Source organism: Barbus barbus (assembly GCF_936440315.1).
Source record: "Barbus barbus genome assembly, chromosome: 46".
Classification (NCBI taxonomy): domain Eukaryota; kingdom Metazoa; phylum Chordata; class Actinopteri; order Cypriniformes; family Cyprinidae; genus Barbus; species Barbus barbus.
Genome location: NC_136724.1, coordinates 23,279,300 through 23,305,142, shown reverse-complemented (window position 1 = coordinate 23,305,142; position 25,843 = coordinate 23,279,300). Strand labels below are relative to the sequence as shown.

Here is a 25,843-nt window from a genome sequence, read left to right as displayed (position 1 = left end):
GAGCGAGTTCTGTTCCCAGTCCTGCCTGCAGTCAGTACAGAGGATCCCTACGAACCCTGCCCCCCTGACAGTCTGTTCCACTCTAGTCGAAAGTCCTGAGCCCCAGGTGAAGTGTACTGTCCCATCTGACTACCAGGCGTTCCAGGATGTATTCAGCAAACAGGCAGCCACTCGCCTACCACCGCACCGGCCATGGGACTGTGCCATTGACCTGCTGCCTGGAGCAAAACTGCCTAAGGGCAAGATCTACCCCCTGTCCATCCCGGAGCGCAAGGCAATGGAGGAGTACATCAAGGAGGCTCTTCAACAAGGCTTCATCCGGCAGTCAACATCCCCCGCCGCCTCGAGCTTCTTCTTCGTGGGCAAAAAGGACGGAGGCTTGAGGCCCTGTATAGATTACCGCACACTCAATGAGCAGACAGTCAAACTCCCGTACCCGCTTCCCCTGGTCCCGGCCGCCCTCGAGGAACTCCGTGGGGCCCGCATCTTCTCCAAGTTGGACCTGCGAAGCGCGTACAACCTCGTGAGGATAAGGGCGGGCGATGAGTGGAAGACGGCGTTCCACACTCCATCTGGGCACTACGAGTACCGGGTTATGCCGTACGGCCTCTCCAACTCACCGTCCGTCTTTCAAGGCTTCATGAACGAGGTGTTCCGGGAGTTCCTCCACCAATTCGTGATCGTCTACATCGACGATATCCTGATTTACTCCCGGAACCTGGCCGAACATCGCCACCACGTTGAGCAGGTCCTCCAGCGGCTCAGAGAGCACCGGCTCTACCTTAAACTGGAGAAGTGCGAGTTCCATCGCTCCACGGTACAGTTCCTCGGCTATACCATCAGTCCCGAAGGAATCCAGATGGACCAGGGGAAGGTCCAAGCGATCCTGGACTGGCCCCTGCCACAGACGGTCAAGGAGCTACAGCGCTTTTTGGGCTTCGCCAACTTTTACCGACGTTTCATCTGTCAATTCAGTCGACTGTCGTCACCCCTCACCTCCATGCTCCGTGGTAAGCCCAAGTCTCTGTCCTGGAGCCCCGAAGCCCACGAAGCGTTCCAAAAGCTCCAGGAAGCCTTCAGCACGGCCCCTATCCTACGCCACCCGGATCCCCAGCTCCCCTTCGTCGTCGAAGTCGACGCCTCCACCACAGGAGTCGGGGCCGTGCTGTCCCAACACCACGACGAGCCTCCCAGCCTCCATCCTTGCGCTTACTTCTCGCGGAAGCTGTCCCCTGCGGAGGTAAACTACGACATTGGCAATCGAGAGCTGCTGGCCATCAAACTAGCCTTGGAGGAGTGGCGTCACTGGCTGGAGGGAGCCGCCTGCCCCTTCACTGTCATCACGGACCATAAAAACCTCCAGTATCTAAGAGATGCCAAACGCTTAAACCCCCGTCAAGCACGCTGGGCCCTCTTCTTCACTCGGTTCTCCTTCACTATCACCTACCGCCCCGGAATCCGCAACACCAAGGCCGATGCTCTCTCCCGCTTGCATGCCCCAGAAACGCCCACAGACCCCGAGCCTATTCTCCCTCCAGCCCTCATAGTCAGCCCCATCCAGTGGGCACTTAACGACAACATCCGTGACGCCACTCTCACCGAACCCGCCCCGCAGGGAGGCCCAGAAGGGAAAATTTATGTGCCCCGCTCCCAACGCCTCACCCTTCTGGGCTCAGCTCACGAAGTACCGGGCTCTGGACACCCAGGCAGCCAGCGAACCCTCTCACTCCTCCAAGCTCGGTACTGGTGGCCCGGTATGACCGCGGATGTCATCAGGTACGTCCGAGGGTGCTCAGTCTGTGCCATGTCCCAGTCTCCTCGCCATTTGCCCGCAGGCAAACTGGTTCCCCTGCCCATTCCCCAGAGGCCCTGGTCCCATCTCGGTGTGGACTTCGTCACCGACCTTCCTGAGTCTGAGGGCCACACCTGTGTCCTAGTTGTGGTTGACCGCTTCTCCAAGGCCTGCAAACTCATCCCCCTCAGGGGCTTGCCCACGGCATTGGAGACCGCCGAATGCCTATTCCACCATGTGTTCCGCAATTTCGGCCTACCGGAAGACATCGTGTCGGACCGTGGCCCTCAGTTCGTGTCCCGGGTCTGGAGATCCTTCTTCCGCCTCTTGGGAATCACTGTCAGCCTGTCCTCGGGCTATCACCCCCAAACCAACGGCCAGACTGAGCGTAAGATCCAGGAGCTCGGACGCTACCTCCGGTCATACTGCTCCCCCGATCAGCACAGCTGGAGCCGTTTTCTCCCCTGGGCCGAGTATGCACAGAACTCCCTTCGTCAATCCACCACCGGCCTCACCCCGTTCCAGTGCATGCTCGGCTACCAACCCCCACTATTCCCCTGGACGGAGGAACCCGCAGAAGTTCCAGCTGTGGACCACTGGTTCCGCGAGAGTGAGAGGGTTTGGGACTCAGCCCACATCCATCTCCAGCGGGCAGTGCGGAGACATAAACGCTTTGCGGACATCCGGAGATCCGAACCCCCCCAATACCAGCCAGGAGATCGGGTCTGGCTGTCGACCAAGGATATCCGTCTCCGCCTGCCCTGCAAGAAGCTGAGTCCCCGCTTCATTGGTCCGTTTAAGATCCAGAGGCAGGTGAACGACGTCACCTATGAGCTTCAGCTCCCCCCCAGGTATCGCATCCACCCCACCTTCCACGTCTCACTACTCAAACCCTTCTCCCCCTCTACCCCAGGAACCACCGAACCGGACACGCCCCCTCCTCCGGAGATGATAGATGGCGCTGAGGTCTACCGGGTCCGCAACATCCTGGACTCGCGGCGACGGGGCGCCCGGCTCGAGTACCTGGTGGACTGGGAGGGGTATGGCCCAGAGGAAAGATCCTGGGTGGCCAGGGACGACATCCTCGACCCCTTGCTCCTCGAAGAGTTTCACCGCAACCACCCTAGTCGTCCCGCACCCAGAGGCCGAGGCCGCCCCCGTCGCCGTGGTAGGGCGTCAGGAGCCGCCCCTGGAGGGGGGGGTAATGTCAGAGAATCACAGTCACCTGCACCTTCATTAGCCAGATCCCAATCACCTGAGTACTGATTCCCCGCACCTGTCACCGGCTAATGAACAGCACTATATCCACTCACCACAAGCACTCCTTCCTCGTCCGGTCTACCGTTCACTACCCGAACCTAGCCTGACTTCTAACCTTGTCTTACTTACCTGCAGACCTCCCGATAACCCCCGCTCCAAGTCTCCACCGCTCCTGGTCTCCACCGCTCCTGTTCTCCACCGCCCCTGGAACTTCCTTGTCCTGGTCCTCCCCGCGGCAGTGCGCACCGCCGACTTCCCTTCCTGGATCCTGTCCCCGCTCCTCCGCTCAGCACTCACCCTTGCACCTATCCAAATAAAACCCTGTATTGACTTTACTCCTCCGTGTCTCCTAGTCTGTTCGTGACAAGCAGCAGCAGCGAGCACCGTCAACACAGATGAAGATTTCTGCCTTCAAATACACACAATGGGCTGAAGCTTGCTGCAAAGCCCCAGCAAAGTAATTACCATGAATGTGTCCGGGGAAATAGTAAGGAGATATTTGAATTATTTACAAAAAAAAGTAGTGTTTTCTGTGTCAATGTCACAAAGATGAAGATGATGATCATGACGCCATCTCCTCATTAGACGCGCCTTTAGAGAGAAGTGCATCTTCACGGATTATAAATATAATGAAAGAGTTTTTGTTTTAGTTTTTTCGTTAAGTAGTAATTTAAAGCTTTCTATAGATGTATTTATCATGTCTGTGAGGCATGCATTCGCTGACTTTCGGTTCATTTTTGTGAAGTTCTCCTGTTCAAGACAAGAGGGCGCATCATTTTTTTTCTTTATTTTATAAAATTATTTTATATATTTTATAAAACGTTTTGTTGATATTGTGAGTGCACACAAATAAAAGTAGACCCTTTACAGTTTCCGAATGATGTATTACTATTACCTTTATGAGCAAAAATTGTGGCGTAAGTTGTTTCCATTGAAAAAAATGCAATTGATAGCGCCGGCGCCTCCATGTCCTGCGCTTTAACTTCCACTCTACTGGATATAGCGCACATTTATCTAGGTTTAATGTTTATATTGTTATATGCTTGAACTGTTTTAGTATATCTATAGATTGATCTGAGAAGGCTAAATTGATCAAACATGGCTATGATCAGCCTGCCGGTCTGCCGCTGGCCGCTTGGCCATTACTTTAAAAAAGAATAAAACTTATTTAATGAACAAAAAAATGCTCCTAACATTTTTCTAAATTAACTTAATAAAAAAAACGAAACGAAATATAATCACTTTGCCTAACTGAACAAAACTGAACTAGCTGAAACAGTATAATCTGGTTTGGGAGACGAGGAAAAAAACGGGCTTGGGCTGGTAATTCTGTTAAACTCTCCTATTGTTACCTTATAGACTCAAGAATACATCCATTCCAGACAAGGAAGACGCTCTGATTTGAATTTACAACATTTATTTTACCAACCAAACATGTTAGAAGTAGCCTACACACACATCACCCGAAGACGAACCCCGGCTGGCTGGCCATCGGTCCCTTTCTCTGTGTCAGACTTAACTTTGTTGTCTTCTTCTAAATAATGCTGTGAGAGGGACCTGATGCAGCCCCTGAAGTGAGACACAGGAAACAGAAATAATGCAAAATAATAATAATAGCACGACTAAACCAGACGAAATAACAGTCATCTTCACCAGCATTTAGGTTGTGTCTTCGTCTCGTTTTCGTCACGTGATAAAGGTTCGTTGACGATGATATTTAGTCTTTAATTAATTTTCGTTGACGAAAGCAACACTTCATGTGATGTAAAGTGAGATTAATTACAGTGTTTTATGAATGTAACATTTTTCTATCATCACACTTGCTTTTATTTCCCTCATTTTTAAGTTGCTTTGGATAAACTGCATCAAATATTGCAGTGAAATTAATTTCCTGGAATGAAGCAGCATAATGTAAACAGCTTTTACTGTGACATACTGTTTAAAATACAGCAATTATATTGTAAAAGCAACAAATATAATATTACAGTTTTTCTTTAAGACACATTTCCATAAATGTCTAACACATTTCTAAAACACTTTTCTTAACTGTAGACTTTAACCTGAAATGACTCTCAATGAATGACTCTAATGCATATAAACAAACTGAGATTTATTAAAAATAATCATGACATCATAGAACAAATAAGACTTTTCATAGCAATATCTTTAAGTTTTGAATTTAGCAACACAGTTGTGTAATCAACATGAATGATAGGAAATATGCAGAATATAAAGAATACAACAAACTGTTTTCCTTTTGTGCTTACAGTAGCTGTTGTAATTTAAATATAAAGTGTGTTTCAGTCAGTGGAAATCTGTCATATGAAACAGAGAAATCAAATACATTGAACAGCAGTCTGGATAGTAAAATATAGTAAAGAATAACTACAAAATAAAGAACTGCAAAATAAATTGATTAATTAACAAAGCAATTACTTGTATACTATATTTTGTAACACTGATCTTCTACATCGACACATGAAATATGAAAACACCAAACTAAACTTACAGATCACTATGACTAACAAATTTAAAGTTATTATTGCCATTTTCATTTACAAATCACAAATATGCATAGCATATTATTTACATGAATGTGACATATATGTCACTAAAATACTTGTATCATTCTTAAATTTGATTGCTGAGTATGTTATACTGCATAAATGCAAAAGAGCCAAATATGTAATAATAAATTACAGGAATATATTTCAAAATAAAATCAATTTACAGACAATTATGGTAGTTTTGAAAGTGGAAATGACTGTATGGAGAAAGTAAGACATGAAAGTGAGAATTAAGAAATGATTAGATTACAAAAGCCCAACCTATAAGCTGCAATAAAATTGCATCACAGTGGAGATAGAAACGAAGTATAGTTCAGATTTACAGTTATCTGTGCTTGCAATCGTTAAAATAATAACTGCCAACAAGTATAAAGACAAGTGTAGATCATTATTTCAGTATCTTGAAGCTCTCCTATCCAAGCAGCGTTTTGCACTCAGGTTTGTGACAATGAGCGTCTGCCGGCCTCAAGCGACCGTTTTGATGCCATGAATAATAAATTAGAATCAATACCAGCTGGTTTGAATCATTCACTAAATCCCATCTCAATAATGCCATCTCAGTGAATTACTTACTAAAGAAAGAAAAACACTTGGAAATTAAGCTGCCTTAATGCATAACAACAATTTCTTTATTTCTCTTTTTTTTTTTTCCGTAATTTATTTTTCTTCTTTTTTTAAATTCATGCTTTCCTAAACTGGTCTTCAAATAAAATCTTAAAATAGGATCCTGGAAATATTTCAGTTAATTTTAAAAACATGTCATGAGCAATTTTTATCATTAATTATAACTGCAAATATATTTTATAAATCTAACATATTTTTATATCATTTTCTTAGGATAAAAATCATCTGCTAAATTAACTTATGTAAAATACTATACTGACTGTCTAAAGACTGAGTGACCAAATTATGTATGAGAACATGAGAAAATATTAATGTATCTCAGCTGTATCAATAAATTAATTTAAATAATTAATTTTGTTTCTGTGGCAGCATTTTATGATTGTCTGATTACATCCATTATCTAAAGAAATACAACAAGAGAAATTTTTTTTATTTATTTATAAAGAATGTGAAGTTATTTACGTTCAATCAATATCTTATTTGTGATCTGGGTCAGTCCAGAGACACAGGTACAGTACTGTAACATAACCCAATATTATGTTACAGCACTGTACCTGTATCTCTGACTGGACAGTGGGAGAGAATTAGACTCCTGAGGCAACATTTTGGTTTGGATTTTGGTAGAGAAATGTAGCAGGCAGAAAGCGGGGAAAAAGAAATAAAAATAGAATTGTGTGTGTGTACATTATGTAACCTATAACTCATTATACCATAGTCAAGTATTACACCTATGGCTGGTTCTGTTCAGCTCCCCTCATCAATTAAACTAATTAGTGGAAATATTTAAACTACATTTCAAAAATACTGTACTCATATAGTGACAAATAATATAGAACCACCAAAATGAGACAAAGCATGGCAAACTAGACTAACTACATTAATACCATAGTAATACCTTGATGTTTGATGTTATTGCAATATTCCAATATATTTACACGGTTGCAACTCAGGAGTGTCTGCATTTCCTAAAACAGATGAGGAGAGCAAACCTTCCTCCTCCTGTCCTCACAACCTTCTTTAGAGGCACAATAGAGAGTATTTGACCAGCAGCCTCTCAGTCTGGTTTAGTAGCTGTACGGCTGCAGACAAGAAGTCCAACCAGAGAGCGGTAAAGACAGCAGAGAAGTTCATCAGGACCTCCCTCACGTCTATACAGAATTACATCTGTCACGCTGCTTTAGTAGAGCCACCAAAATAATCAGTGACTCCACCCTTCCTGCTAATGGACTGTTCACCCTTCTGCATTCTGACAAACGCTATCATAGCATGCAATGCAAGACTGACAGACTCAGAAATAGCTTCTTTCCGCAGTAATACTCAACTCACATTGACAAAACACAGATATACTGGTTGCTGAACTGCCGATACATATGCACAGACTGAATCATATATGCTATTATTCTCTATGCTGCTTTTTAGCAATGTTACATCAAATGTCACATTGAACCATACACTCACAGTGTAATTATGCAATGCATCTATTATGTGCACTTCCCCCTCTATTTTTAGTTCTTGTATTATTCAGTATATATTTCGTTTAGAATTGTCTTATATGGTGATATGTTATTTTGTCTCTATATCCACATTGAGCATTGGGCTTAGAGAAATGCGATTCCGTTCTGCTGTGCACTTCGTTGTATAACTAGAATGACAATAAAAGTATTTGAACTTTGAACTGGAACTTGGATTGCTCGTAGATTTCCATATTAGGAGCAGCAAATAGTTTTTTATTGTTGTTTTATGGCCCATGTTGTTCTTTGACCTGTTTTAACACAGCGCATGAGATCAGAAAGTCCACTCTAAAGAGACGATTGTGTTATTTCTCCTTTTTGTAATAACTCTATTCTCACTTGAGAAAAGAGAAAGGAATCAGCTATCATTGAAGAATGAAGAGAAAAACTTTCAACAAGGATTTATGAGATGGGATATTTGTTTCTGAACGGATCTTTGTGATTCACATGGTTTTTCTTTTTGTTTTTTAAATGGATAGAAACAGAATAAAGTTCAGACTGCTGAAGCTCAAACTCTGAAAATGGCTTCACTACATGTTTCTGCAGAAGAGCTGTCTTGTCCCGTGTGCCGTGAAATCTTCAAGACTCCTGTTTTTTTGTCATGTAGTCACAGTATCTGTAAAGAGTGTCTTCAAAAGTTCTGGAGAACCAATAAAACTCAGAAGTGTCCTGTCTGCAGGAGAAGATCCTCAAAACTCAGACCTCCAGTTAATCTTGCTTTACAAAACCAGTGTGAGTCGTTCCTGAAGCAGAGAAATGAGAGTCGTTCATCCGGATCTGAGGAGATCTGCAGTTTACACGGTGAGAAACTCAAACTCTTCTGTCTGGAGGACAAACAGCCGGTGTGTGTGGTGTGCAGAGACTCAGAGAAACACATCAATCACACATTCAGACCCATCAGTGAAGCTGGTCCATCCAAGGTAAGACATACTTATTTCTGAGGAATAAAGCTTGTCATAAACATGCACATTTCTCAGTACCATTTTTATGTACATTATATATATGAACATATTTCAGAAATCTCTGATGTCTAAGATTTTTTATTAAAATTCTAGGAGGAGCACTATACACCACTGAAGTCCTCACAAAAGAAACGTAAACACAAAGAAAGTCCTAAAGGAAAGTTTGAGAAAACAGGACAACATAAACAGGTGAGACTTGATTCTTTTGACATAGTCACAAATTTAGAACAACTGAACTTAACTGCACTTTAACTGAATTGCAAATTAGCTTAGGCGAACGCAGACAATGTGATTAATATTCATGAGCACAACAACTTAGCCTGAGAGACACTGAGCTGCTGATATTATGTATCTACCTGAGCCCAGACCTCACAACTCTGAAAATGGCATAGAACATTTTTGAACAGGCAAAAAACAAACAAAAAAAAAACATTCTTGAGGCTTAGATATATATGTAGTCTATCATGTTCATCTGTTTTTATTATGTTTTGTTATTGTGTATTGCTTTATATACAGAAGACAAATGATCTCATGAAGAAAAGCATCTTAATTGAAGATGGAAATCCTGCTCGATATCGTCTGCAGAAAAGGACAGACAATTTGGATCAATCAGAACCATACAGAAAAATGACCTTTGGTGAGAGAGACAAAAACAAACCCCATACAACCATTCTGATGGTGGGAGAAACAGGAACAGGAAAAACAACCCTGATCAATGTGATGATCAACTACTGCTTAGGTGTTCAGAGAGAAGACAAGGTTTGGTTTGAGATCACAGACGATCAGAGCGACCGAACATCAGCTCACAGTCAGACCTCCATCATCACTGTTTATGGGTTTTACATACAAGAGAGTAAAACAGATTTAACTATCATTGACACACCAGGATATGGAGGCACACGCGGAACTGAACTGGATACACAGATCGCTGAGAGTTTGCTTAGTTTAACTAAATCTGAAGAAGGGATTCATGAAATAGATGCAGTGTGTCTGGTGATTAAAGCAACGCAAAACCAACTTTCTGACAGACAAATCTACATATTTGATGCTGTTCAATGTTTATTTGGAAGAGATTTTGCTGAAAACATAGTCTTACTCCTCACACACGCAACAAGAACTCCACCTAAAAATGTCCTGACGGCTGTTAAAGAGGCTGAAATCATGTGTGCAGTAAATGACAAGAATCAGCCAATGTTTTTCCTGTTTGACAACTGCCAGTCAGACGCTGCTGATGAAGAATATGAAATGGAACAGAAATATGCATGGAATCTCAGTTTTAGAGGAATGACACAATTCTTTAAGTTTTGTGACACAATAAAACCAAAATCCCTGAAAATGACTCAAGATGTGTTGAAGAATCGGAAGCAGTTGGAGGCAAAAATCTCCAATCTAAAATCACGTGTTGAGCTGATGGAACTAAAGCAAAATGAGCTGAAACAAACTCAAGCAGCTCTGGAGCAGAACAAGAAACATATCGAAGAAAATAAAAATTTTGAGTATGAAGTTGAAGTGACCTACAAAGAAATGGTTGATATTGATCCTGCTTTAGCCAGCATGGCGATGTGCTGCTCTGTCTGTGAGGAGAACTGTCATTATCCAGGATGCTGGTGGATCAGTGGTCTCTCGTGGTGCAGCGTGATGAGAAATAATCACTGTACAGTGTGCACTAATAAATGCCACTACAGCAAACACATCAAATCAGCAAAAATATATGAAACAAAGACAAAGAAGAATAAGAGGACATATAAAGATTTAAAGAAGAACTATGATAGTAAGATTAGGGATGGTGTGTCTTTGGTTAAGAAACTGGAAGAAGAACTGAAAGAATTAGAGAAAGAGAAAATAAATCTGGTGAAAGATGCTTTTCACTGTGTGGAAACTCTGCAGAAGATCGCTCTCAACACTGATTCGCTGTTCACACTTCAGCACATCGATTTTCTGATTGAGAAGTTGAAGGAAATCAGAGAACCTGAAAAAGCGAAAACACTGGAAAACATCAAGAAGAAAGCAGGGGGAAAAAAACAAGGAGCAATTGGATACTTTACAAGATTAAAAATAAATAAATAGCAAATCATGCCTTAGCTACTCAAACCCTGATGAAACTCTGAAAACAGGATCCTGAAAATGTTTCTGCTTCTTTCAAATATGATGTAAAGCTATATTATCATTAATTGTAATTGTTTTATGAATCTAACATTTTTCTGCCATCAGACTTGTACTGTATATATGTCCTCACACTTGTATTTTTTTCATTTGAATACAACACAAACTGACAACAGTATAATCTAATCATTTTATACAGTAAGATACGATTTAAAATGTAGCAATAATACTGTAAAATTCACAACCAAAATATTGAAATTTATCATAAAATTATGTGCGAGTAATCATGGTCTTTTAGAGACTTAAGGGACTGTTTAGATTCTATTTTTAAAAAGCTGCCATCTAGAGGTTATATGAGAAAATGTTGCCTATTCCTCAGGTGAAGAAACAGTGATAAAAATCTGAGACTGTCATGAAAGCTCTTTTGGACTGTGTTGTTCATCTTCTATGACATTTGTGGGCCTTTCATGTTTATTGCTTCATGTTTTTTTTTTTGTTTTTTTAATACTAAAAACTTTGAGAATATGCAGCAGAAATATGAAATGCTTTCACTTGTATCTTACTTTTGAATAAAGTAATGACATTTTTCCAGAATATCTAGAATCATTATTTCCAGAATATTCCTGTACATCATTTCTTGTCAGAACCAAACTCGTCCAATCTTGACCCCGGTGTGTGTTGTGTGTCGGTCAGTAGCAGTATGTGAATCATCCCGTCCCACTTTGTCTGTCTCTTAAAATAACCCACAGCAGCTGAAACAAAACCTGAGAGACTGGAACAGTTAATGCTGATGACTGAACTCACACAACTGAATAAAACATGAAAACAAACGAGACCCAGTTCATACGGTCATTCAGATTTCACAGTTAAAGTTGACTTGAGTCAAACTAATAATAGCTATAATACGCCAGATCATGAGTGGCAAAAGCCTGTTTTCCCAGCAGAAGAACACCAGAGAAGAGGAAACTATCTGTAGTCCTGGACCGGATTCATAGATCCTGCGTGGTGTGTTTTGTGGGTCTGACCGATCATTCTCTGGGAATAAAGAGGAGTGGAGGTCTTGGCATCCCAACCATGCAGTTTAAATTAGGCTTCATTTAATCTTTTCTTTCACAAGCAGTCCCACTTAACAAAAAAGTTATGCTGAGTTTAACAGAGTGTCTTTATTTCATGTGACATTTTAGAAATGATGTTTCTCTGTGTGACTTAAAGTCATCCGAGTCAGTATCATCATTAAAAGCAGCTCTTCATCATGTTGTGTGTGAAGATCTTCTGTAGGTTTGGAAACTCCTCATATGTGTTACTCATCTGTATCTGTGAGAAAACACACGACACAAAAGGGAAACAGAAAGTGGATGTTAATGAAGCCACAGGCTCATGTGAATATGAGTTAATATGAGACACATGTCTATATAAAACACTAGAGAACATCAGCACAGGAACGTGTCTGTCATTAACATCATTTAAATAAAACAATATTTTCATTAAGACGATTAAACACTAACTGTTAACTGTTCACATATCTGTATTTACTGTTTATAAATAACTTGTCTAGTTCACAAGTAATGATCTTAATGACAAAACAACAAACTACAGAACAAATAACACAAACATAGACTTACATACAGTGGTGTAAAAAAGTGTTGGCCCCCTTCCTGATTTTTTAGTATGTTTGTCGCACTTTAATATTTCAGATCATCAAACAAATTTAAATATTAATCAAAGATAACACAAGTAAACACAACATGCAGTTTTTAAATTAAGGGTTTTTTTATGAAGGGAAAACAAAATCCAAAACCACATGGCTGTAACGGAACGCTTTCCCAGGCAGACAGGCGGACACGGGATACCAAACAAAAATCAAATTTTATTAAAGAACCAGAAGCAAACTCCGAGAAGCAGCATAAACGTAACTTTAAGACGAGACAGGGACAAAGACTAAACTGAATGCTTATAAAGGAAACGGAAATAATAGAGCAAACTAGATAATTAATTAAACACAGGTGACAGGACTAAATGATGATTACTAATTAACTAAATCAGAACAGGAACTACGAAATAAGGTCAAAACAGAACTGAACAGAAACAGACACATAACAGTTATCTCCCCCTCCCGGAAGGCACGTCCCGCGCCGTAACAACAACAACACGGGTGGGGGGGCGGGCGCCCTGGAGGCTGGAGTGCCCAGTACAGGGAGGAGACCAGGGGAGCCTCCAGGGCGGATCAGGGGCCTTGGGAGGCCATGGTGGATCAGGAGACACGGGAGGCCATGGCAGATCAGGAGACACGGGAGGCCATGGCGGATCTGGAGACTCGGGGAGCCATGGCGGATCTGGAGACACGGGAGGCCATGGCGGAACTGGAAGCTCGGTACGCCATGGCGGGACTGGAGATTCGGGAGACCATGGCGGATCAGAGAGCTTGGATGGCCATGGCGGATCAGGAAGCTTGGATGGCCATGGCGGATCAGGGAGTTTGGATGACCATGGCGGATCAGGGAGCTTGGATGGCCATGGCGGATCAGGGAGCTTGGATGACCATGGCGGATCAGGGAGCTTGGATGGCCATGGCGGATCAGAGAGCTTGGATGGCCATGGCAGATCAGGAAGCTTGGATGGCCATGGCGGATCAGGGAGCTTGGATGACCATGGCGGATCAGGGAGCTTGGTGGCCTTGGTCCTAGGCCAGGCCACGCAGGCCGAGACTAAATGGGCCCCCCCCCCCAATTTTTTTTTGGGATGTTCCCCTCTAGGGGCCAAACTGGAGGAGCAGGCTCTGTGGGGCGTTCTGGAGGAGCGGACACTGGAGGGCGCTCTGGAGGAGCGGGCACTGGAGGGCGTTCTTGAAACGTGAACTCTTGGGGGCGCTCTTGAAGCGCGGAAACTGGGGGGCGCTCTTGCAGCGTGGAAACTGGGGGGCGCTCTTGCAGCACGGACACTTGGTGGCGCTCCAGCAGCGCGGACACTTGAGAGCGCACGGGAGGCGTGGAACTGGACAGAACCAGCGGAGACGCAGGAGGGCGCTCTTGCAGCGCGGATACTTGAGGGTGCTCTTGCAGTGCAGACATTTGGAGGCGCTCGGGAGGCGCGGAGCTGGACGGAACCAGCGGAAATGAAGGAGAGCTGGACGGGACCAGCGGAGACGCAGGAGGGCGCTCTTGCAGCGCAGAATCTCGGAGGCGCTCTGACAGCGCGAATTCTCGGGGGTGCTCTGGTAGTGCGACATCTCGGGGGTACTCTGGTAGTGCGGATCCGTACAGGACCAGCGGGGACGCAGGAGAGCTAGGTGGAACCAGCGGAGACGCAGGAGAGCTGGGCGGAACCAGCGGAGACGCAGGAGAGCTGGGTGGAACTTGCGAGGAGCAGGCACAGGAGGGCACTTGCGAGGAGCAGGCACTGGAGGGCACTCGCGAAGAGCAGGCACTGGAGGGCACTGGCAAGGAGCAGGCACTGGAGGGCACTGGCAAGGAGCAGGCACTGGAGTCCAAGACATTCCCTCATAGACTATTAGTACTCCTACCGACACCTGAACATCCTCTTTCGGCGGCTTGGGGTGAGGGCACTTGCGAGGAGCAGGCACTGGAGGGCACTTGCGAGGAGCAGACACTGGAGGGCACTGGCGCGGAGCAGACACTGGAGTCCAGGACATTCCCTTATATTCGATTAGCACTCCTACCGGCACCTGAACCTCCTCCCTCAGCGGCTCGGGGTGAGCTGTAGTAGGCTGCGGAACCATCTTCACCGCGGGCGGCGGAATCCTCATCACCACGGACGGAATTCTCATCTCCCAAAGAACAAATCTCCCACGGACCGTGGGCTTGGGAGAGCCGCGAACGGCGGCGGGATCTCCCGGATACTGTGGGCCTGGGTTGGTCGCGAACGGCGGCCTAATGTCCCACAGACAGCGGGTAGGGGTGTGCCGCGAACGGCGGCGTGATCCCCCATGACCGACGGCGACTAAGTCTATCATAGTGGGCGTCGGTCTCGTCTTCGGTATTGGTCTCGTCTTCTGTAACGGTACGCTTTCCCAGTCAGACAGGCGGACACGGGATACCAAACAAAAATCCAATTTTATTAAAGAACCAGAAGCAAACTCCGAGAAGCAGCATAAACGTAACTTTAAGACGAGACAGGGACAAAGACTAAACTGAATGCTTATAAAGGAAACGGAAACAATAGAGCAAACTAGATAATTAATTAAACACAGGTGACCTGACTAAATGATGATTACTAATTAACTAAATCAGAACAGGAACTACCAAATAAGGTCAAAACAGAACTGAACAGAAACAGACACGTAACAATGGCCCTGTGTGAAAAAATATTTGCTTCATCTAAAACATGTTTTTAAGAATAAATAAATAATATAAATAATATTATAAAATGAGGGATTTGTTTACATTATTCAAATAATATTTTTCCTTTTTGTAAACAGTGGTTTAACATTATTAATTTCTTGAATTCCTTATCTTGAAATGGCTTTATCTATAAAACATAAATTAATATTATTATATTTAAATAAATAAATAAAATGTATTAAAATAAAATAAATAATGCTTTAGAACAAAAATAATAGGGAGTTATTAACATTAAAAAAAGTTTTTCTGTCATAAAAATAGTTGAACACTTTTCATTTCTTGATTTCCTTAAGTTTGTAATAGCACAATTCAACTTTAATACTTAAACATCAAAGGAATCATTATTTTTAGGCTTCATTGATGGAACTAAGCACATCAGACAAAAGGCTTCTGGAGATTAACTTTACTAGCCTGCCATCGGCTGGCGAGAGTAGCCGCTTGCAGTCGGGGCGGAATTAGAGATGGAGACGTCAAGTCGGATACTTTCTGCTCCCGGTAGTGATGCTCGCAGTTAGTAAATTAAATGCAATATATGTGAAATACACAGAAACGTTTTTATGAGCAACAGAAAGACTTTTTATATACTGCTTAATACAGCGCAATGAGTTCAAGAATAAAGTTCAGCATAAACATAATAGGCTACTAAATACCAATAAAGTGTGGGTATATGCACTTTTATCAGTGTTTTTGATAAAAAATGACTCAAGATAACAGTGCGACAACACTAAAAAAAAAACTTTACTGTTATAAAAACACAGATTTGTGAGCATTATTGGAATTAGAATAAACACGCAACACACATTGTGCTTGTCATCACAGAATCTAACCAATGAGAATAAAGTGTGTCGTCATCAAGGCTCTCGCAGCCAATTTTGAGCAACTGCAGTGCCTGACCTCTGCGGCTGGTCTCGTTTTGCTCTCGTGGTACTTTGATGGCATATGTGATCGTAAGGCGGCTGCAGCGGCGATCAAAGTCAGACAAATGTCCTAACCAGAATTCATTGCTTTTGTCAGGCGCCGCATGAAGTCGAACAAGCCTAGTAACATCTCGGTTACGTATGTAACCACAGTTCCCCGAGTAGGGAACGAGATGTTGCGATGTGACATCATCGCTTTGGTAACACCTTAGGTGTGACGAATGTCTGAAGCCCTTATACCATCACGCCAGTCTATTGGCCAAGTAGTGCTTGGCACCGCCCCTTACGCATACGTGCCATATACTATATAGGCGTGCCGCGCGCTATTTCATCAGATTTCCATATTGACGAAGGAAACGTTATCAAGGTACGGAACGGCCCTCATCGCAGTGTAGTGCATGGTAGACCAGGACACACACAGGTTAGGTCAGTTAGGTCATTCTGGTTAGGACATTTGACTAGCACATGACAGCCTTCAACTGTGGTAAGAACTGCCTGAGAGCCAGGAAGACTGTTAGTAGTTCCAGCCAATTTATATGCCAGCTCCGCTGTCTCTCTGACCAGGTTCCCCGAACTGGACGTCCTGAATGGACCGCACCCCAGCCCGTCAGGGACGTGTCCGTCGTGATAGTTTTGTAACGAGAACACATCCCTAGCGGGATTCTTTCCTGAAGAGACTGGGACCCCTTCAATGGCTTTAGAGCACAAAAGCCTCTGCGTGTCACTGTAATTCTGCGAAGTGGATGACAATGAGGTGAAATGTTCTGGCCCAGCTGATCTATAGGGGACGCTGCGGTCATCGGACCCAACAGTCTGAGACACAAGCCTACATGTAATGACTACACACGTGCGTACCCGCATCGTGCGTGGATCCATGACTACCCCCAGAAAGATTGTATGCTGACGTGGTGGCAGACCACTCTTTTGTAGGTTCGTCTGGATACTAAAATCAGGCATGCCCACACCAACCACAAGAGTGGGGGGCTTGGACATCAACCTAAACCCTGCACCATGGCCTTAGGGCTATCTTCTCGATCTCCAAAAGCTAATGCACAGAGAACGAACAAATTCAGTCCAAAACGCAAAAAGCGGCAAAACAGCTGATAGAATGCAGACACACGTATAGGTTGTCCAGAATCATATGAAAGTTCCAGCTCAATGCAGCAGCGGAGCTAAAAGAACAGAGTAATTAGTCATGCACACCACTGTTTGGTAGCATGAAGCACTCACAAGTAGCTTATAGAATAGAGCCCATTTTTTGTTCCAGCTCAAAGCAGCAGCAGAGCTGAAAGAATAATTACTAGTCAGTAGTGATGGGAAGTTCGGATCATTTTACCGACTCGGACCTTTGAGTCTCGTTCAGCAAAATGAACGAATCTTTTTTCGAGTCATTTCGTTCATTTCGTTCATTTTAGCAAAATATAATTCAAATGTTACGTGTTACTTTCCAAACACATCTACTACTTATGCAAACGTTTATCACACTACAAACAATACAAAACTATGCTATAGGAAACAGAAAATATTACTTAATTGTTTACCTGGGTCTTTAGTCTATGATTAGCGCACCACCTCTTATCTGACAAGTGTTCGGGTTTGAGTCGTTCGTTCATCACGTGACAGTCCCATACGCTTAAACAATGCAGCGTGAGCCGGAAAGAGAATTGATTAGTTCTTGTATATCGAGTCTCGGGTTTGAGTCGTTCGTTCATCACGTGACAGCCCCATACGCTTAACCAATGCAGCCTGAGCCGGAAAGAGAATTGATTAGTTCTTTTATATCGAGTCTCGGGTTTGAGTCGTTCGTTCTTTTGTCACGTGATGAACGAACGACTCAAACCCGAGAATGCTGTGCAATGCGCATGCGCGACTGAACGAATCACTCCCCGAGACGACTCGTTCTTCTCGAGTCACATTAAAGATTCGTTCAAAATGAACGAATCGTTCAAGAACGACCCATCACTACTAGTCAGGCAGATTAGCGTTTGGTAGCATGAAACGCCAAAGACCATATTCAATTTACGGGCCTTAATGCAGTGCAGGAGTAGAGAGAGACAGGAAAAAAACCCGGCTCACACTGCAGCCCGAGCCACTATGGCATTAAGTGTAAAACAGCTTGCCATAGGAATTACTAGATACATTGAGCTCGCCTACTGATTTTGTTCCAGCTCAAAGCAGCAGCAGAGCTGAGAGAAAAATGAACAGCCGGCAAACTACTGCTATCACCAATTAATGCACACGCCTGCATTAGTGCAGCGCAGAAGTAGAGAGAGAGAAGGATAGGAAGACTCGTCTGCTCAACTCTACAACCTGAGCCATTATATGCATTAATGTCAAAACGGCTTGCCACTTAATTTCCCAGCTTAATGCAGCAGCAGAGCTGAAGGAAATATTATATTAGTCGGCTAGACCAATGCTCGGTAGCATGAAGCGCCAAGACCATGGTGCACAACACCCATCTGCTGCAGGACTCCTCAGAGTCTGCATTCAATAGTCGAGCAACTATTGTTTGGAAGCAAGAAGCGCCAAAATCATAGTGCACAACACCCATCTGCTGCAGGACTCCTCAGAGTCCGCGTCTAAAACAGTGCATGAACAAGAGTTAGAAGCATAAGAATCAATCAAATGAACGTGTCTGCATTAGTGCAGTGACATTAGAGAAAGGGGAAAAACCCACTTGTTTCAGCTCGACGCAGAGCGGAGCTGAAAGAAATAATCGGGCAACTAATGTTTGTTAGCACGACGCGCCAAAAACATATTGCACAATAACCATTTGCAGCAGGACTCCTCAGGGACAAGATTTGGAAGCATAAGCTCCAATCAGATGAACGTGTCTGCATTAGTGCAGTGCAGCAGGTGGCGTTAGGGAGAGAGAGGGGGAAACCCCTTATTTCAGCTCGACGCAGACAACCGTCACACAACAACCGTCTGCTGCAGGACTCCTCAGAGTCCGTTTCTAAAAACGCCAATCAAGCGAACGTGCCTGCATTAGCACAACTTAGCAAGTAATTAGAGAGAGAGAAAAACTCGCCTGCTCACGGTTATAGCTTGCTAAGCATATCCTCGCAAGCCTCAGGCTGCTGTAAAGTATGCATCATCTAATCCGCAGCCAAAAGAATCGATTTATGAGCTTCTGGAGCGGGATCAGATTTGACTAAACCACCAGACTCACGAGGCGCTCTTATGATGAACGCACGCGAGAGACAAGGGGATTAATTCAATTTGCTCACTCTCCGTACACTCGGCTCATCACCATCACCCCAAGCGTCGAGCTCATGCGGCGCCTCGGCAACTGCAGAACTGGAACTGGAACAAGGGGCATCTCTCCTTCCTCAGAAAGAGAGTGAGCCCAGAGTGCAACACTTACAAACACAGATATACACGGATACAATAATAGATCAAGACTGCAAAGCGGTCTTTGTACCTGTTTCCTCGTGAGTCCGTGTAACTTGCATCCATACATACCGGAAAACTCATTGTGTCCGCCTAGGGGAGTAAACTGCTCTTTTTCCGAAGAAATAGCTGAGAACACGACAAAAAACGCTTTCCAATGGGCGACAGATCATTTGCTTCCTGAAGGAATTGAAATCTGGCAACATTTTGGTTTGGATTTTGGTAGAGAAATGTAGCAGGCAGAAAGCGGGGAAAAAGAAATAAAAATAGAAATGTGTGTGTGTACATTATGTAACCTATAACTCATTATACCATAGTCAAGTATTACACCTATGGCTGGTTCTGTTCAGCTCCCCTCATCAATTAAACTAATTAGTGGAAATATTTAAACCACATTTCAAAAATACTGTACTCATATAGTGACAAATAATATAGAACCACCAAAATGAGACAAAGCATGGCAAACTAGACTAACTACATTAATACCATAGTAATACCTTGATGTTTGATGTTATTGCAATATTCTAATATATTTACACGGTTGCAACTCAGGAGTGTCTGCATTTCCTAAAACAGATGAGGAGAGCAAACCTTCCTCCTCCTGTCCTCACAACCTTCTTTAGAGGCACAATAGAGAGTATTTGACCAGCAGCCTCTCAGTCTGGTTTAGTAGCTGTACGGCTGCAGACGAGAAGTCCAACCAGAGAGCGGTAAAGACAGCAGAGAAGTTCATCAGGACCTCCCTCACGTCTATACAGAATTACATCTGTCACGCTGCTTTAGTAGAGCCACCAAAATAATCAGTGACTCCACCCTTCCTGCTAATGGACTGTTCACCCTTCTGCATTCTGGCATACGCTATCATAGTATGCAATGCAAGACTGACAGCCTCAGAAATAGCTTCTTTCCGCAGGCCAATACTCAACTCACATTGACAAAACACAGATATACTGGTTGCTGAACTGCCGATACATATGCACAGACTGAATCATATATGCTATTATTCTCTATGCTGCTTTTTAGCAATGTTACATCAAATGTCTCATTGAACCATACACTCACAGTGTAATTATGCAATGCATCTATTATGTGCACTTCCCCCACTATTTTTAGTTCTTGTATTATTCAGTATATATTTCGTTTAGAATTGTCTTATATGGTGATATGTTATTTTGTCTCTATATCCACATTGAACATTGGGCTTAGAGAAATGCGATTCCGTTCTGCTGTGCACTTCGTTGTATAACTAGAATGACAATAAAAGTATTTGAACTTTGAGCTGGAACTTGGATTGCTCGTAGATTTCCATATTAGGAGCAGCAAATAGTTTTTTGTTGTTGTTTTATGGCCCATGTTGTTCTTTGACCTGTTTTAACACAGCGCATGAGATCAGAAAGTCCACTCTAAAGAGACGATTGTGTTATTTCTCCTTTTCGTAATAACTCTATTCTCACTTGAGAAAAGAAAAAGGAATCAGCTATCAGTGAAGAATGAAGAGAAAAACTTTCAACAAGGATTTATGAGATGGGATATTTGTTCCTGAATGGATCTTTGTGATTCACATGGTTATTCATTTTTGAAAAAAAACAAATGAATAGAAACAGAATAAAGTTCAGACTGCTTGAGCTCAAACTCTGAAAATGGCTTCACTAAATGTGTCTGCAGAAGAGCTTTCTTGTCCCGTGTGCAGGGAAATCTTCAAGACTCCTGTTCTTCTGTCATGTAGTCACAGTATCTGTAAAGAGTGTCTTCAACAGTTCTGGAGAACCAATAAAACTCAGAAGTGTCCTGTCTGCAGGAGAAGATCCTCAAAACATGAACCTTCAGTTAATCTTGTGTTGCAAAACCAGTGTGAGTCGTTCCTGAAGCAGAGAAATGAGAGTCATTTATCCGGATCTGAGGAGATCTGCAGTTTACACGGTGAGAAACTCAAACTCTTCTGTCTGGAGGACAAACAGCCGGTGTGTGTGGTGTGCAGAGACTCAGAGAAACACATCGATCACACATTCAGACCCATCAGTGAAGCTGGTCCATCCAAGGTAAGACATACTTATTTCTGAGGAATAAAGCTTGTCATAAACATGCAAATTTCTCAGTACCATTTTTATGTACATTATATATATATATATATATATGAACATATTTCAGAAATCTCTGATGTCTAAGATTTTTTATTAAAATTCTAGGAGGAGCACTATACACCACTGAAGTCCTCACAAAAGAAACGTAAACACAAAGAAAGTCCTAAAGGAACGTTTGAGAAAACAGGACAACATAAACAGGTGAGACTTGATTCTTTTGTCATAGTCACAAATTTAATTAGAACAACTGAACTTTAGCAAATTAGCTTGGGCGAACGCAGACAATGTGATTAATATTCATGAGCACAACAACTTGTTAGCCTAAGAGACACTGAGCTGCTGATATTATGTATCTACCTGAGCCCAGACCTCACAACTCTGAAAATGGCATAGAACATTTTTTAGAACAGGCAAAAAAAAAAAAAAAAGCATTCTTGAGGTTTATGCAACCATATTCTTGCCTGAAAAAAACTACATTCCGTGACACAGAAGTTTTTCAAAAATGATAGTGGGTTTAGAAGATGGGGTGTTTGCATCTTTTTCATTTTTATCCACTAAATACAGTCTGCCCAGCAGCCATTTGTTTTGTTTTTTTCAGGATAGGCACTTTGTTAAGAAATTATTTCCCCACTTTCCTAACCATCCTCCTAAATGCCCTCTTGATGATTTTCTCACTTTAGGTGCAGGCCAGAAGCATCTAATTTCAGTTATTTATAATTTGATAAGTGCACTTAATGAAGACCCCACTGTTTCTCTTAGAGAATCTTGGGAGCACAACCTAGGTATCTCTATTACTGATGATCAATGGGGAGACATTTTAAATCTTGTTCACTCCTCTTCTATATGTGCCAGAAATGGCCTATTGCAGTGTAAAGTGCTCTATAGAGCTCATTTAACAAATGCCAAACTAGCAAAACATTTTCCAGATAGGATTGATGCTTGTCATCGCTGCAAGCAATATCCTGCCAGCCATCTCCATATGTTCTGGAGTTGCCCTCGGCTGACAGACTTTTGGTCCAATGTATTTGATATACTTAATAATGCTCTTAACATAGACTTAGACCCTAACCCCTTGACAGTTCTTTTTGGCATTTCCTCGAGACCCAATTTGACCGTCTCATCCTGCCAGGTCCTCGCCTTTACTACTGTTTTAGCTAGACGAGCTATTCTCCTTAAATGGAAACATGCCCCCCCCCCCCCCCCCCCCCCCATCGCATGATATGTGGATCTGAGAAATCTTTTGCTGTATAAAACTTGAGAAGTTAAGATTCTCGCTTTCAGGATCTCTCAAATCTTTTCATAATACCTAGAAACCTCTTGAAAAATCATTCATTTCTTTTTATGTATTTGTTTATCTTTATTTGTTTATTTAATATATTATTTAGTTCCTTTTTTAAAATGTATTTATTTATTTTCAATTTATTTATTTTTTTCTCTTGACTTTATATTCTAATGTCTTTTGGGTGGGAGGGATCTTCTGAGTGGGTTTATATTGAGACGATCTGTAATTTCTATTTTTCACTGAATACATTATGTATGGTCTTGTTAAAATAGCATAAAAATAAATAGGTAAAAATTATAGTGGGTTTGCTCTTCCGTCATTGCTTTTTGCTGGGAAAATCTCACACAGAAACAAGCAGAGTGATACAAATGGTGAACAGCCCTGATATCAGCACTCCTGAAAAGTCTCATTTGACAATTAGAAAATTTTACTAAGTATCTAAGGGGTAAATTACTAATAAAAATAAATGTATAATGCTTGCTTTTCTAGGTTGAGTTGTGTGAAAGGGTCTTTATTGTTAGCAGGGATGTTGGTGTTTACAATTTGATTATGACTTATAAATTAATAAAAAATATATAATGTCGTATATCACGTTCATCTGTTTTTATTATGTTTTATTATTGTGTATTGCTTTATATACAGAGCACAAATGACCTCATCAAAAAAAGCATCTTAATTGAAGATGGAAATCCTGCTCGATATCGTCTGCAGACAAGGACAGACAATTTGGATCAATCAGAACCATACAGAAAAATGACCTTTGGTGAGAGAGACAAAAACAAACCCCATACAACCATTCTGATGGTGGGAGAAACAGGAACGGGAAAAACAACCCTGATCAATGTGATGATCAACTACTGCTTAGGTGTTCAGAGAGAAGACAAGGTTTGGTTTGAGATCACAGATGATCAGAGCGACCGAACATCAGCTCACAGACAGACCTCCAGAATCACTGTTTATGGGTTTTACATACAAGAGAGTAAAACAGATTTAACAATCATCGACACACCAGGATATGGAGATACACGTGGAATTGATCTTGATAAAGAGATCACCAAGAGTTTTTACAGCTTAAGTGAATCTGAAGAAGATAATCATGAAATAGATGCAGTGTGTCTGGTGATTAACGCAACACAAAATCGACTCTCTGACAGACAAATCTACATATTTGATGCTGTTCAGTCTTTATTTGGAAGAGATATTGTTGAAAACATAGTCTTACTCCTCACACACTCAACTGGAGCTCCACCTAAAAATGTCCTGACGGCTGTTAAAGAGGCTAAACTCAAATGTGCAGTAAATGACAACAAACAGCCAGTGTTTTTCCTGTTTGACAACTGCCAGTCAGACGCTGCTGATGAAGAATATGAAATGGAACAGAAATATGCATGGAATCTCAGTTTTAGAGGAATGGCACAATTCTTCAAGTTTTGTGACACAATAAAACCAAAATCTCTGAAAATGACTCAAGATGTGTTGAAGAATCGGAAGCAGTTAGAGGCAAAAATCTCCAATCTAAAATCACGTGTTGAGCTGATGGAACTAAAGCAAAATGAGCTGAAACAAACTCAAGCAGCTCTGGAACAGAACAAGAAAGATGTCGAAGAAAATCAAAATTTTGAGTATGAAGTTGAAGTGCCCTACAAAGAGAAGATTGATATTGATCCTTCTAAAGCCAAGATGGCGATGTGCTGCAGTTTCTGTGAGGAGAACTGTCATTATCCAGGATGCTGGTGGATCAGTGGTCTCTCGTGGTGCAGCGTGATGAGAAATAATCACTGTACAGTGTGCACTAATAAATGCCACTACAAAGAACATGTTAAACATGCAAAAATATATGTAACAAAGACAAAGAAGGAGAAGAGGACATATGAAGATTTAAAGAAGAAATATGATAGTAAGATTAGGGATGGTGTGTCTCTGGTCAAGAAGCTGGAAGAAGAACTGCAAGAATTTGAGAAAGAGAAAATAAAGCATGTGAATGAAGCTTTTGACTGTGTGGAAACTCTGCAGATGATCGCTCTCAACACTGATTCACTGTTCATCCTTCAGCACATCGATTTCCTGGTTGAGAAGTTGAAGGAAATCAATGAGCCTGAAAAAGCGAAAATTCTGGAAAACATCAAGAAGAGAGCAGGAGAAGAAAAACAAGGAGCAATTGGATACTTTACAAGATTTTTTTTTAAAAATTAGCAAATCATGCCTTAGCTACTCAAACCCTGATGACACTCTGAAAACAGGATCCTGAAAATGTTTCTGCTTCTTTCAAATATGATGTAAAGCTATATTATCATTAATTATAATTGTTTTATGAATCTAAGCCATCATACTGAATCTATATCCTCACACCTGTATGTTTTTCATTTGAAAGTTGATTTCTTATAACTGATGTGAAATACTATGGTGATACTGTAGTATTTGTCCCAGAAAACAGCACAAACTGACAACAGTTTAATCTATTCATTTTATACAGTAAGATACAATTGAAAATGTAGCAATAATATTGTAAAAGTCACGACCAAATTATTGAAATTTATTATAAAATGATGTGTGTGTAATCATGGTCATTAAGAGGCTATTTAGGGACTGTTTAGATTATATATATATATATATATATATAAAAAAAAAAAAAAGCTGCCATCTAGAGGTTATATGAGAAAATGTTGCCTATTCCTCAGGTGAAGAAACAGTGATAAAAATCTGAGACTGTCATGAAAGCTCGTTTGGACTGTGTTGTTCATCTTCTATGACATTTGTGGGCCTTTCATGTTTTCTGTAGGGTTCAGACAAGATGTTCCAACTTACTTTGGAGCAGTCGGCCCATGCTTTCAGAACCTATTGAAATAAATCATATGTCATTATTAAATCCAACACAGTTCTTGTTCATTTTGAGGCAAATAAATAAATAAAAACACTTTAGAATACTGTTTCTTACTTACTGCATAACAAAGGAATTATTGAACAACTAACAGGTAATTGTTCAATTATTCAAT

General features: G+C 42.1%; 1 protein-coding gene across 1 annotated transcript; it reads left to right on the top strand.

Annotated features, from left to right (window-relative positions):
- Positions 1-21,106: 21,106 nt before the first annotated feature.
- On the top strand, positions 21,107-25,511 carry LOC306864983 (uncharacterized protein). Its single transcript, XM_079409318.1, has 3 exons — positions 21,107-21,526; positions 21,674-21,769; positions 23,493-25,511. Exons 1-3 carry the CDS (start codon positions 21,128-21,130, stop codon positions 25,041-25,043), a joined length of 2,046 nt encoding a protein of 681 aa, XP_079265444.1. The 5' UTR covers positions 21,107-21,127; the 3' UTR covers positions 25,044-25,511.
- Positions 25,512-25,843: the final 332 nt, after the last annotated feature.